Source organism: Bos javanicus, chromosome 26 (genome assembly GCF_032452875.1).
Source record: "Bos javanicus breed banteng chromosome 26, ARS-OSU_banteng_1.0, whole genome shotgun sequence".
Classification (NCBI taxonomy): domain Eukaryota; kingdom Metazoa; phylum Chordata; class Mammalia; order Artiodactyla; family Bovidae; genus Bos; species Bos javanicus.
This window is the reverse complement of record NC_083893.1, coordinates 17,633,380-17,646,651: the sequence shown is the minus strand read 5'-3', so window position 1 is coordinate 17,646,651 and position 13,272 is coordinate 17,633,380. Positions and strand designations below refer to the sequence as shown.

Genomic DNA, 13,272 nt, shown 5'->3' with positions numbered 1-13,272 from the left:
GCTGGGGGGCAGACTGACACTCATTTGTAAGCATGGAGGCCTTGTCACCAGCACTTTGTCCTTCATCCATGCGTGGTCCTTCTTGGGAGGTCATCTGCTAGAGCTTTCAGGTTAGAGCAGAAGCAAAATGATTCCATGTTGTAAAGGACAGTGAACTCCAACTCCATTTCCTAACAGGAACAGAATCGACCAGAACACTGTTGCAGCATCAAAGCTACTCATCCAAAAAAAGAATTCTCCCAGTTGCTTTTCGAAGACTCATTTTTGCTGATGTAGGCAACACATATTTTTGAAACTGAAATATAATTAGGACACAAGTACATGAAAAACCGTATTTCTGCCTATCCCAAGGCAGATAAAGTGTCTAGATTTCTTAAAAATACCTCCCCGTGTTAAGCAGTTTTATACAGAAATTCATAATGAACATGAAAGTCACTGATTGAATAATATATTTGCCTTAAAAATGCTTTCAAGAGTCTGAATAGTGAATTTGAGATTGAACCTAAATATTGGATTTCTTTTCTTTGTTCCTTCAATAACAAGACTAGAGATTTAAAGGCAATTTTTTCCCATAACTAACCTATTAACTTACTTTAATTTTGAGAGGCATTTTGGGAGGGGTGTTGGGTGGTGGGGTTGGGACCACATAGAGCTGTTCTAAGTTTCAAATTTCTAATCTGTCAAAAACAACAAGAAGAACCACCACCAAGCCTGTCATTTGACTGACTGACAGAGCTCTCAGAAGTCGCTATGGGCCCTCCTTCTCCCCTCCTCTGCCTCCTTTCAGGTGCCTGCCTTGGTTTTCAAAGACGTTAACAGAGTGTTGTGTCACAGGTCAGGAGTATAATTTCTTAAAAATGGAAGCTGGGGAAGTGAGCTCTCTGGGAGAGATGTACGACTTTGACAGCATCATGCACTACGCCCGGAACACCTTCTCAAGGTCGGAATCTATGGTTACGCCTCATCTGTGTTGTACTGTGCCTGCCGCAGGCGGGGGTCGGATTCCAGGAGGTCTGCGGAGAGCAGGTCTCTGCATGTTCCTAGCACAGTTGGCATGTCTGTCCTTGAAATACGGTGGCCTCTGGGCTGCAGTGAAATATAATCTAATCAGGTTCCTGCTAATAAGATTGAATCCCATAGTGAAGCTGGCGTTTCATCATGCCCTCATGTCACAAGCAGCAAACTGGAAAAGGGAAATTATTGAGGGGTTGGCTGGAATCATAACTTAGAGGCTCTGTATAAAATTTCCTCTTCTAAAGTATATCCAACCAGGTCTCCTAGAAGAGGTGTGGTTTATTGGAAGCTAGACCGTGTCAGAGTTGGGAGGGTGGTAAATCAGGGGTTCATTTTAGGAGAAAGTGGGGCTCTAGCCAGTTGGGGGGCTCACAGGTAGCGGAGGTTGGAATGAGAACAAAAATCCAGGTCTCCTGCCTGCTGGCCACACGTGATGGTAGCTGGTGTCCTCAAGCCTGGGCAGGCCAGTTATTTATGGCTGGCCTCAGCAAGATCGGTTTTGATGAGCTCAGGCTGTGCTGGGCCCAGTGTTAAGTATTTTGCATATTACCCTTGCTTCTGTATTACCGTATTACTTTACCCTTATCATGTAAGTATTTTGTATAGAGAAGTGTTTCACTGCTCATCCCAGTTTTGTAGATCTTTCCACTCGAGTTATTTTTCTGTCTTGGCATTTTTTTCCCCCTAGTTTCAGCCTAAAATCAGCTTTTTATTTATTTATTGAATCATTAAATAAGATTTAAGGTGATTCCCAATATAGACAAGAAAAAAAAATTACGTGAGGAGACTCGGAGATGTGAAGAGGGAAAAAATAAGGGTAGACAGCTAAGTTGAAGCTTGGAATCTATTTGGTATTCAGAATATATGCCACAAAGTCATGTACCCTTTGTTAGGGTTGGCAGCAAATCCTGCCCCATGCTTCCTAGCAGGTCATAGCAAAGAGGGAAACAGTTCATTTCATGAGTCTCTATGTCCATCAAGATCAAAGGAAACCATTGGTTCAAGAGACACACAGATCTTGGGAGTGGAAAGGACACTGTTTACCCAGGCTGCTTGGCCCTTGGGTACAGCTTCTGAAACTATCCTGTCGATAAGGTAATACTACCATGGGTGACGTCCTCTACATCTCAGCATCCCAAGTTCCAAGGGGCACTGGGCCTCTGGCCACACAACTGAGTTAGTTATGATCGGCATCCTGCACCCAGGCAGGAGCTCGCCAGTGCTTTAATGGGTGGAGTTTGTCAGCATCTTGGAACACCTGGGATGGGAGTGACCTACCCAGTTCTCTTTACTCTTCTTCTGGCTCTTTATCAGAAGATACAAAAGGCAATATGATGTAATGAAAAGACCACTGACCTGAGAGTCGAAGGCTGAATTCTAGCCCTCGTTCACCCATGCACCTTGCTGTTGAAGGAGGTATAGATAGTAATTAGGGGCAGCTTTGTGTGGGATCAGATCTCCACCTTCCTGGGCCTCAGTTCCCTCATGAGAGAGTTGGAGCAGATGTTTTCTGAGCCCTTCCAGCTCTAACATTTCATGTTGTAATTTATTAACCAGAATGGGTGAAGGATTGACACATTGATCTCACACATTGCCATATGGGAATCTGAGGCTTCCTCTTCCACACTGGGAAATGGAGACTTTGAAGGACCTAACCTGGGGGTCTGAGAGGCAGGATGAGTGCCCCCTCTGCAGATGTTGGAGGTGGGATGCTTGGATGTGGGGATGGGACCGACTCACAGGGTTGGGAAGTGGTGCAGGGAATAGCCAACTTGCACCTCATTAGCTCTTGGGGTTGCTAAGTGGAGTCAAAGTATTGATTTTTTCAGGGAATCAAGGTCAAGTTGGTCCAAGGGAGAAGCTTGTACCTTATTGTTGAGTTGCTCAGTCATGTCCTACTCTTTGCGGCCCCATGGACTGAAGCATGCTAGGCTTCCCTGTCCTTCACCATCTCCTGGAGCTTGCTCAAACTCATGTCCATTGAGTCAGTGATCCCATCCATCCATCTTGTCCTCTGTATGCCTTTCTCCTCCTGCCTTCAATCTTCCCCAGCATCAGGGTCTTTTCCAATGAGTCAGCTCTTGGCATCAGGTGGCCAAAGTATTGAAGCTTCAGCATCAGTCCTTCCCATGAATCTTCAGGGTTGATTTCCTTTAAGATTGACTGGTTTGTTCTTCTTGCAGTCCAAGGGACTCGCAAGAGTCTTCTCCAACACCACAGTTCAAAAGCATCAGTTCTTCGGCATTCAGCTTTCTTTATGGTTCAACTCTCACATCCATACATGACTACTGGAAAAATGATTGCTTTGACTAGATGGACCTTTGTTGGCAAAGTAATGTCTCTACCTTTTAATACACTGTCTAGGTTGGTCATAGCTTTTCTTCCAAGAAGCAAGTGTCTTTTAATTTCATGGCTGTGGTCACCATCTGCAGTGATTTTGGAGCCCCCCAAAAATAAAATATCTCACTGTTTCCATTGTTTCCCCATCTATTGGCATGAAATGATGGGACTGGATGCCATGATCTTCAGTTTTTGAATGTTGAGTTTTAAGCCAGCTTTTTCACTCTCCTCTTTCACTTTCATCAAGAGGTTCTTTAGTTCTTCTTCACTTTCTGCCATAAGGGTGGTGTCATCTGCATGTCTGAGGTTATTGATATTTATTCTGGCAATCTTGATTCCAGCTTGTGCTTTATCCAGCCCAGCATTTCACATGATGTACTCTGCATATAAGTTAAACAAGCAGGGTGACAATATACAGCCTTGATTTTCTCCTTTCCCAATTTGGAACCAATCCATTGTTCCATGTCTTTGTACCTTGGGTCTTGTTTTTATAGATGCCAAAACTCTTCATATTGCTTTATAACTTATCTATTAATTATTCATATAAATTTATTATTATTTGTTGGGACTTCCCTGGTGGTCCACTGGTTAAGACTTCACCTTCCAATACAGAGGGTGCAGATTTGATCCTTGGTTGAGAAACAAGGATCCCACATGCCTCATGGCTAGAAAACCAAAGCATAAAACAGAAACAGCATCAAAACAAATTCAATAAAGACTTTCAAAATAATCCACATCAAAAAAAAATTTATCTGTTGTATTCCTCTCTCCCTCACTGAACTGAGGTCTTTATGGATAGAGACCACCTCGTTCTCTTCAACTTCCCAGCACTCAAGACAGTGCCTGACACAGAGTTCAATAAATATTTGTCAAATGAACAAATTAATGAATGAGTCCAAGGAGACAGGAAATCTGTAGTGCTGGGGACTAGGTGAGGGAATAAATGTCCATCATCTCACTACAATTCTTCCCATATACAGATACCACGGTCACTTCATTAAGAAGAATCTACACGTTTCTATTATGTAGGAAATTTCAGATAGATTACTACTAATGGGTTGTAGAAGCTTAACTGCCTTCCCCATGCCTGCAATGTACCAGTTACTATGCAAAGTTCTGTAACTAGAGCCCATGGCAAGAATGCAGACAAATCTTCTCTTCTGGCACCAACATTTCTTTTCTTGTCTTTTCAGAAAAAAAAATTCTGTCTTTTTTTTCTTATTTCTAACCCAGCAGGGAAGCCCACCCCTCCTGTTACCATGATGTTACCTATTGTCACTGTGCCTTGCGTGCATGCTAAGTCCCTTCAGTTGTGTCCAACTTTTTGCAAACCTATGCACCATAGCCTGCCAGGCTTCTCTGTCCATGGCTTCAGGCAAGAATATTGGAGTGAGTTGCCATGCCCTCCTCCGGGACTCTTCCCGACCCAGGGACTGAACCCAAGTCTCTTCCTTCTTCTGCACTGGCAGACAGGTTCTTTACCACTAGTGCCACCTGGGAAACCCTGTCACAGCACCATCTACCCCCAAACTTGGCAGTTTATAACAGCTTATTTTTTTTTATGACACTGTGTGGGTCATCCTGATTCATTCCTTGCTGGGCTTGCCTGGGATTGCTGCCACAGAAATAACCATTAAAACTCCCAAGACCCAGGCTTTAGAATGTGCATGACATTACCTCTGTCACATTTTATTGACCAGAGCAAGGCACAAGTCTAGCCCGGATTCAAGTGATGATGAAAGACATCCTACTCCTAATGGGAGTACTTGCAACTTCACACTGCCAAGAGATATGGCTGTTAGGAGGCACAATTTGTTATTTTAACAATCCACTGTAGTTACCTTCACACCCTGCCCCAGAACTGAGAATGGTCCCAGCAAATCTATTTTGTTGCTGTGTCTTCTATGCTAATTTTCTTTATGGATTTTCAGAAAACTACTTTGTTCAATGGGGATATTTATCAATGGAGTCTTTAACTGGGGGTCTTTCCTGGTCTACTTTTTGTTAAATTCCCCACCCCCTGCTTCTTAACCCTCTGTCATTACTCTTGGTCAGGTGTCCCCTGGATCTAGCCTGCCTATCATCTTTGATTCTGCCAAAGAGCAGAAAATGCCTACAGAACATTCGCTCATCTCTGGGGCAAATGCTATTCTTGCTGTTGGGAAACTCAGTCTTCATGTGTCTTTACAACTGAGCTGTCTGCTTCCAACTTCATTCCCTCTAGTTTATTGCAGTTCTTGCCTCCTCCCCTTGGTTGGACCGAGGCTGTGGGGAGTGATATCTTTGGAGGTTTTCGTGGGCAAGAGTCCAGGAGATGAGGAGACAGTTCTCTGGTACAGGAGCGTCTTTGTTTGGAGAACTCTGAGCTGACAGTTTTATACCCTAAGGGCATCTGCCAAAGCTGTTCTTAGTTTAGCAGAGTGTCAATGCTAAGGGTTGTCCTACATAAAAGGGGGGATGTGACTGCAGCAGTTTACACAGGGACGTCTCTTGTGGTAAACATCTTCCGGAGCCCACCGCAGTGCTGCCCGCCCCAGGATGTGCTTGGGGGGAGGTGGGAAGGGGCCCTCAGCCTGCAGAGCCATCTGACTGTGAGCCGTGGTTGTTCCTGCTGCTTTGGTTTTTGAAGTCTCCACACTTCCTAACTTTATCGGGCATCTAACGCACCTTAAGATCTGTTTCTTGGGTGGTGGGAAACACTGGCTGGAGAGACGACGATGTCAGGAGGGGTGTCCAGGCCTGCCTGCGTTCGGGTCCAGGGTTGGCTCCCCATCACTAGCTTTATACTCGGGTGAGTCTCTGAGGCTCTGCAGGTTGGTATTCTCACCTGTAGAGAGGACCCCGCATAACAACAGCACCTGCTTCTTCGGGTGTTTCGATGATTAAATGAGATGGTGCGTTTAAAGGGTTCAGCCAGGTCCTGGCACGTAGGCAGTTCCCATGAATGGACAGCGTGTGTGAGCGCACACTGCCCTCACAGCAGGCTGCTGGCCGAGTCGCCTGCACCGTGTGAGTTTCCACAGTGTCAGTTAGTCTGAGTTGCCAAGAGATTATACAGAGCCCTGCATTTTGTGCAGCAAAATGTCTTTCTCCAGGGGAATCAAGACAACAACTACAAGTGAAAACGTTTTATATTGGAGCAGAAGCACCCACTTTTAGATTCGTAGGTGATTGGATTTAGAATTTTATGTAGTCAGCCTTTGTGGTTTCACTGTTGGTGAAACCGGCGAGGTCAGTGAGGGAGACCAGGGATTCCACAAAAGTGTCTCTAAAGGACCCAGAGACGAACCAATGGTGAGAGACAGGCCAGGTGGTGAAATGTTGGGGCAAGCGCTCGTGAAACAGACATCGGCAGACAATCTGGTTCACAGTGAAAAGAAAGGGAGCTTGAAATCTGATTTAGAAAAAAAAGGAAGTATACACAAAAACAAAAAGGAAGAAACAGGGGCTAATAAATATTTTCGAAGGTAGTGCTGACCTTAGGGAAAAGGAAACATTTGAAAGTGAGAGAGAAGAGAAAGGAGAGAGCAGCTAATAACTAGGTAACAAGCATTTTTTGCATTCCCTTTTGAGTCTAAATAGCTGTTTTGCAAAACCTTTTGATGCCAGTGTCCTGTCTTGGCTGTGGGATTTAATTCAAGAAGCCTTTGTTGAGGTCTGCTCTGCTATATTTCCCCTGAGGGCAGAGATGAAGGACCTGGTCTCTCTGCTGGAGGAACTTACTGTTTAGCACAGAAGATAATTATCATCAATCCCAAAAGATAATACAGTTTGATAAGAAGAATCATATCAAATTAGACAAGAAAGGCCCAGAGGAGGGAACGACTCACTCAGGATGGGAGGGACAGAACTTCTAAAAGGGATAGCCATCTGACAGAGTTTTGAAGATATGAACAAGAGTTTGGTAGTGGTCAAGAAGATGGGTGGTGGGCAGCCTTGGCAGAGGACAGCTTGCTTAAGGGCATGTTTGGGGCAAGAAGGAGGATGAAGTTGTTTATGGTAAAGGTGGAAGAGTTAGGAGAGGAAGGCTGAAGCCAGTGAGCCCTGGGTCTGGAGCTTCAGGTGATGGTTGGAAGTGGGTGAAGGCCTCCAAGCGGAGCGGGCACATGCATGCCCTTATATTCAGGATGATCACATTGCTGCACTGGGTGGGGAGAGAAGAGTGGCTCAGCCTACAGTGGGGTGACTACTGGAAAAAGTTGAGGAAGGGAATGCTGATAGCTAAGGCAGTAGTCTGGAATGAGGAGGACGGCATAGATTCAAGGGATGGATAAAGGGTGCTACAGACAGGCCCTGGTTCCTGGTTTCAACAAGGGAGTGAGAAGGAGAAGACAAAGCCAAGGGCACCTTCAAATTCAGTCTCAGGTTCATGGAAAGAGCAGAAAAATGGAGTGCATTAGGTTTTGAATGAATTGGATTTAAGAACTCCATAGGACAGTGCAGTGGAGGGGTCACTAGACATGTCTCTTAGCAGATGGTTTTAGAACTGGAATCAGAGAATTAGCTGTCAGCCTATAGGTGTTCCCTGGTGGCTTAGACAGTAAAGAATCTGCCTGTGTTGTGAGAGACCTGGGTTCGATCCCTGGGTCGGGAAGATCCCCTGGAAAAAAGAAATGGCAACCCACTCCAGTATTCTTGCCTGGAAAATTCCATGGACAGAGACTGGTGGACTACAATCCATGGAGTTGCAAAAAGTCAGACATGACTGAGCGACTAACACTATAGGTGTTGGTTAAAACCCAGAGAGCAGGTGGAGCGGAGCAGTAGAGAGGAGAGAAGAAGGAGAGGGCAGAATTCTAGAAATAGCATTTCCAGGAGGCAGGAGAAATAGATCCTAACTTGAGAGAGCTGTGTCTGGGGAACCAGGGAGAGGAGAGTCCAAGAGGGGAGGGCCCGGCAAAGGTGACCATGCCGCAGAGAGAGCCGCTGAGCATTGACAAGGGTTCACCCAACTTGTTTGGTCACTGGCTGGTGACTGGTGACCATTGCTGGGGTAGTCAGACCACAATTGGATTGAGGACTAAAGGAACAGTAGGCAGCCGGACTTAGTATGGTGATGATTCTTTCCAGATTTTTGGTTAAGAAGGGATGGAAAGGAACAGGGTGGTAACTGGAGAAGGCCCTGCCCTCCAGGAGAGGTCCCTGATCAGGGTCTGGAAGCAGAGTGGGAGGGTCAGGCAAGGGGTTAACCACGCCCATGACTGGGAGATGTGGAGAAAGCCGGTGTCAGCCAGGCAGCCTAGTGGGCTTTTGTCTGCTTTGCTCCTCTTGATTTCATTCCCACTGGAGCAGAGCGAGATGGTTAAGTTCAAAGAGGCTGCCACGACCATCTAAACCAACCTCTCACCGTCCAGAAGGGCGAACTGAGGCTCAGAGAGGGAAGGGACTTGTCTGAGCTTACCAGGTGGCAGTCAGGCCTTAGACAGAGGTCTCTAGGCCAGAGCTCTCCTGACTACATCCTGTCCTCTGTATTCAGCCCATTTTCCATCTGATTATCCCTCCTGCCAGCAAGGCCCCCAAACCCTGAACGCCTTCTTTCACCAACCCGTCAACCAGCTCTTGCTGACCAGCCCCTCCCTGAGAACCTCTCACTGTACTGGTTCCCAAGCTCTCTCTGGAGCCTCTCCAAGACCTATCCACGTTGGGAGCTGCCCGTCGCACAACTCCAGAGGGCGCCACTCACACGGTCGTCTCTGAATGGTGCTCCATGCAACTGTGCAGTGGGGGTGGGCGGGGGGACCCTGGGGCCTGGACCTGTCCGGGAATATGTGGAGATGCTCAGGACACTTCGGTAAGGAAGCCCTCAGGGCCACTGGGCTAGGGCATATTTTTAAACTTGGCAGAGTCATTTTCCCATTGGAAAGGGAGCTGGCAGCTGAGGAAATGGAATGCTAACATGCCAGCGCCAGGCAAGGCAGCCCCGTGAGTCACACCACCAGGGGTGGGCAGGCCAGGGGGTAGGAATGTGCATGGGGTGTGGACAAGGACAGGAAGACTCTAAACCCCCACAAGGACAGCCTGGCAGCCTTGACTTTTCATTCTCCTTTCTCCCTCTCTCCTTTCTTCCTGTAGAGGAGTTTTCTTGGACACCATCCTCCCCCGACGAGACGACAACGGTGTCAGGCCAACCATCGGCCAGCGCGTGCGGCTCAGTCAGGGAGACATAGCTCAAGCCAGGAAGCTGTACAAATGCCCAGGTAACTGTAAATCACTGGGTTCCAGGGCCTCCGGAGCACCACAGAGACCTCTCAACCACTGTTTGCCAGCATCCCCGGGGCTGGGAAGACACCTCGGGGAGTGTGAAGAGTCTCTCCCTGGGCAGCTGTCATTCCCAGTGTGCTGCTGGTAGGAGGTGGTAGACAGTGCGGAAAGTCCAACTGGTGGAGTGGTTGCAGGCAGTGAAGCAGATGGTGGCTCTTAGAGGCCACAACTTAACTTGTGGGAAGCTTTGGAACTCTCTGGCAAAGCCCTGATGGTCAGAAGAGGAAGAAGTCGTAGTGGAACGACAGTGAATGGGGGTCCAACATGGTGTGCGTGCCACAGGGGGAAAGTGCTCTCCTTGCTAAGGGAGTAGGGGAGTGGGTTTAATAAAACAATAACCCAGGGTTTTGTAGAAAGGCAGAGTGAGGGAGCATGTTTTTGGAAGGGTGGAAGCCAGCTTCCCAAACACTGGAAGGCAGAGGGTATCTCCGTGCGGTAAATGAAGTCACTTCTGTGATCTCGGGCTCTCCTAACCATCCAAGGTGCTGGACAGTGGCCAATATTCTGCCCTTGGAGGCTGGACAGGACACTGGATCCCAGCAGATGTCTGTTTCTCTTCCCGTTCAGAAGCCCCGCCCCTTGAGTTTGCCCTCTTTGCTTCCATCTCATCGGCTTCAGCATCATCACCTCCCGCCCCCCCACCCGCTTGCCACCCTAGGAGAAACTCACGTCAGTCCCTTTAAGTTGCTGAGCTTCAGTGGAAAGTACTACTTTACAGCAGGCACGTTTTCACCAGTGATAGGAGAAAAGGCAGTTTGGTGGCTTGGAGAGGAAAAAGGAAATTCCACTCCCAAAAGGTCTGGTTATCTTTTCCAAACTCTTAGACCAAACCTGCATATGATCATAGGACAGAATATTTGATATAGGGGCAATCTTAGAAAATTGGCCTATCACTTTTTTTTTTAACCACACTGCCGGCAGGATGCACTTACTCATAAAGCCACAACCGTGCTCGGTCCCCGTAGGACGGCCGTGCTGGCGCTGCTCCCCTCCCAGGCCACCGTTCTGGGAGACTCGCTTCCTCCTACAACCCACTTCCCGACCATCTGTGTCCTGAACCTGCCCAGGAAAGCCCTCTGGCTGCCCCAGCTTGTGTGCAGAGGACCGTGTGGGACTGCTCCATCATGAAACTCTAGGAAATGTGTCCATCCAGCTATTAGTCGTCTGGGGGTGTGTTAGGGCTGAATTACAGGACACGTGTATCATATAACCCTGCTGCATTGAAAGAGAAATCTTATAGCATTCCCTGGGAAATGCCTCAGTATTTATTTAGTTATAATGTATATATGTATGCCTCTTACTTCCCCCCGAAGGATTGGAAGCAGCTGGTAAATACCATGGAGCCATACAGTAATGTGTCTGTCCCTGCAGAATGTTGATGATTATTCTAAAATAATTTCCACAGAGCCCTCAGGGGTGTTGACTGCTGGGCGTAATCCTCACGATGCCTGGCAGTTGTTCAGTAACATGATATCGGAGCCCCGATATCCAGGATTTCCTGAGGTCAAGGATGGGCCGTTCTCCAGCCATCCCTTCCTGCAGCTCCCCAAAATGCATCTTCAAGTAGTTTCAAGCAGTCACTGAAAGTAAAGGTGGTTGCCACACAGAGGCCACGTTGAGTGGAGGAAAAGAAGCGTAAGGAAGTATGTGTCCCACACTTTGGAGGTGGCCCCACGAGTCGAGGGGCGCTCAGCAAACCAACGCTCTTGTCTTTGAGTTCTGAATCCCTCGAGGTGAAGGGATATGAAACCCACAGCTTCCAAGTTTATGCCTACAGACATTGTTTCTTTTGAGAACAGATTAGGGGAAATACTGCTCACATGCATAGGACTAGGTTCCAGACTCCAGGCAACCCTCAAACATTCAAGGGAAGAATATCCCACTGTAGAATGAGCCAGCTTCCTGCCCCGCTGGTCATTTTCCTTCCTTTTCTTGACTATTCCATGCTCTTTCAGAGGTGGGTAGCAGAAAAAGAAGAGACAAGATCTCACTTAACAGCTGATGTACATTGCAAAGTATTTTGTTTTCTCTTTCTTTTTGCTCCGCATGCTTGCCCTTTCATATTCTCTCTGCCACAGATGTTATTAGCAGTAATTATAATGGCTGTTATGCAGGGGGTACTCATGGTATGTCAAGCACTGTGCTGGGCTGTTTCATGTAAAGCAGATGGTTTCATTAACACTCTAAGCAGGTCCCACCCATTTCACAGATAAAGAAAACTGAGGCCCAGCAAAGCTGGGACATGTGCCCACCACCCAACAGCCAGCTGGAGAGCTGAATTCAAAGCCAGCTCTAGGCTGTGCTCAATCCTGAGAGCCTCAGGGGAGACACTTAGGGTGTTACTTTTTGGCACCCAGGCCTAATTTTTGCTTTTATTGGTCAGAAAAATGTCCATCTGCCTGCCATGCTTTTCAGCAAGGTGTTCCTGGGGCTTTGGCTGGTTAACAGTGAATTTGCTTAGCAGCCCTGTCCATGGGCGGGAAGCGTGTGCACATGCCCGAATCACGTGTGTTGTTTTGCTTGTGCAGCATGTGGGGAGACCCTGCAGGACACGATGGGGAACTTTTCTGCACCTGGTTTCCCGAACGGCTACCCTTCTTACTCCCACTGTGTCTGGAGGATATCAGTCACTCCAGGGGAAAAGGTAGGTATGAAACCACCTCGGGAAATGATGTTGCATTCTTTGAGTTGGGCGAGGCATGAGGAATTAGTGTTATTATTCATAGTAGTAATGGTATCTGTTATGTTATGTTATGAGCACCTACTATGTGCCAGTTACTGGGCAAGCTTGCTGAACGTTCATGATTTCTGGACTTTCTCACCACCCCCCCAGCCCTGCCCCCGCCCATATAAATGGAGGCCTATGTGCTACATGTCCACTGGAGTTCTAACTCAAGCTCACGTCTGGTCAAACAAAGTAGGCGCTATCCTCCTACCTTGATAAAGACACCAGCAGGATGCTCTGGAAGGCAAGAGACCAACTTAGAATTTCTGGACACCTCAGAGTGCTGTGTATCAAAGTGGTACTATAAGGAAAGTTAGCCCCCAACCATGGCTGTCCCCTCCTCCTCTTCCCAGCCCCAGTTCCATCTAGGAGCAACTAGGGCACCCCCCAGCCCACAGTCCCAAGCATTCTCCACACCTACCTTGCAAACAGCTGTTGCTGGGCTCCCCTTCTAGTGGAAGTGGACTGGCCGTCTGTGTTGTCCACCTTTGGGAGGGTGGATCCGAGGCAGAGATCATTGCACACCCTGGATTCCTGTCCTGGGTGCAGTTTAAGGTGTAGGACCTGGGAAAATCCTGGGTAGGCACATTCCTTTGGTTCTGAAAATTCCACAGCCCTCTAAAGTTGAGCCCGGGGCAGGTCTCTTTTGCCCTGGTGCAGGGGTGGTGTATTCTGAACCCTTCTGCCGGGTTCATCTTCTTGTTTCCCTCATATGAAAAAGGATCTGAGTCTCAGACATTAAAAAATTGCCCCTTATCCACTATAGGATATAGAACTGGGAACTGGGGCTTCTGCACCTCGAAGTTTGGTTTTTTCCCCTACACCTCTCTACAAAACCAAAGGTCCTTCAGGTCCTCTTGTTGCAGGAAGGAGGACCCCTTCCAGGGCCCGAAACTGGGCTCTTGTCTAACACTCGGAAATGAATTGTCCGA

At 47.6% G+C, this 13,272-nt stretch overlaps 1 protein-coding gene across 4 annotated transcripts in view; it reads left to right on the top strand.

The window, feature by feature from the left end:
* The window catches only part of TLL2 (tolloid like 2), a 144,691-nt gene that overhangs the window by 90,346 nt on the left and 41,073 nt on the right, over positions 1 to 13,272 (top strand). For all 4 annotated transcript variants that reach the window (XM_061402950.1, XM_061402947.1, XM_061402948.1 and 1 more), the window contains exons 7-9: positions 835 to 940; positions 9,427 to 9,551; positions 12,144 to 12,259. In XM_061402950.1, coding sequence (XP_061258934.1) covers positions 835 to 940; positions 9,427 to 9,551; positions 12,144 to 12,259 — 347 coding nt within the window. The remainder of the gene's footprint in view (positions 1 to 834; positions 941 to 9,426; positions 9,552 to 12,143; positions 12,260 to 13,272) is intronic.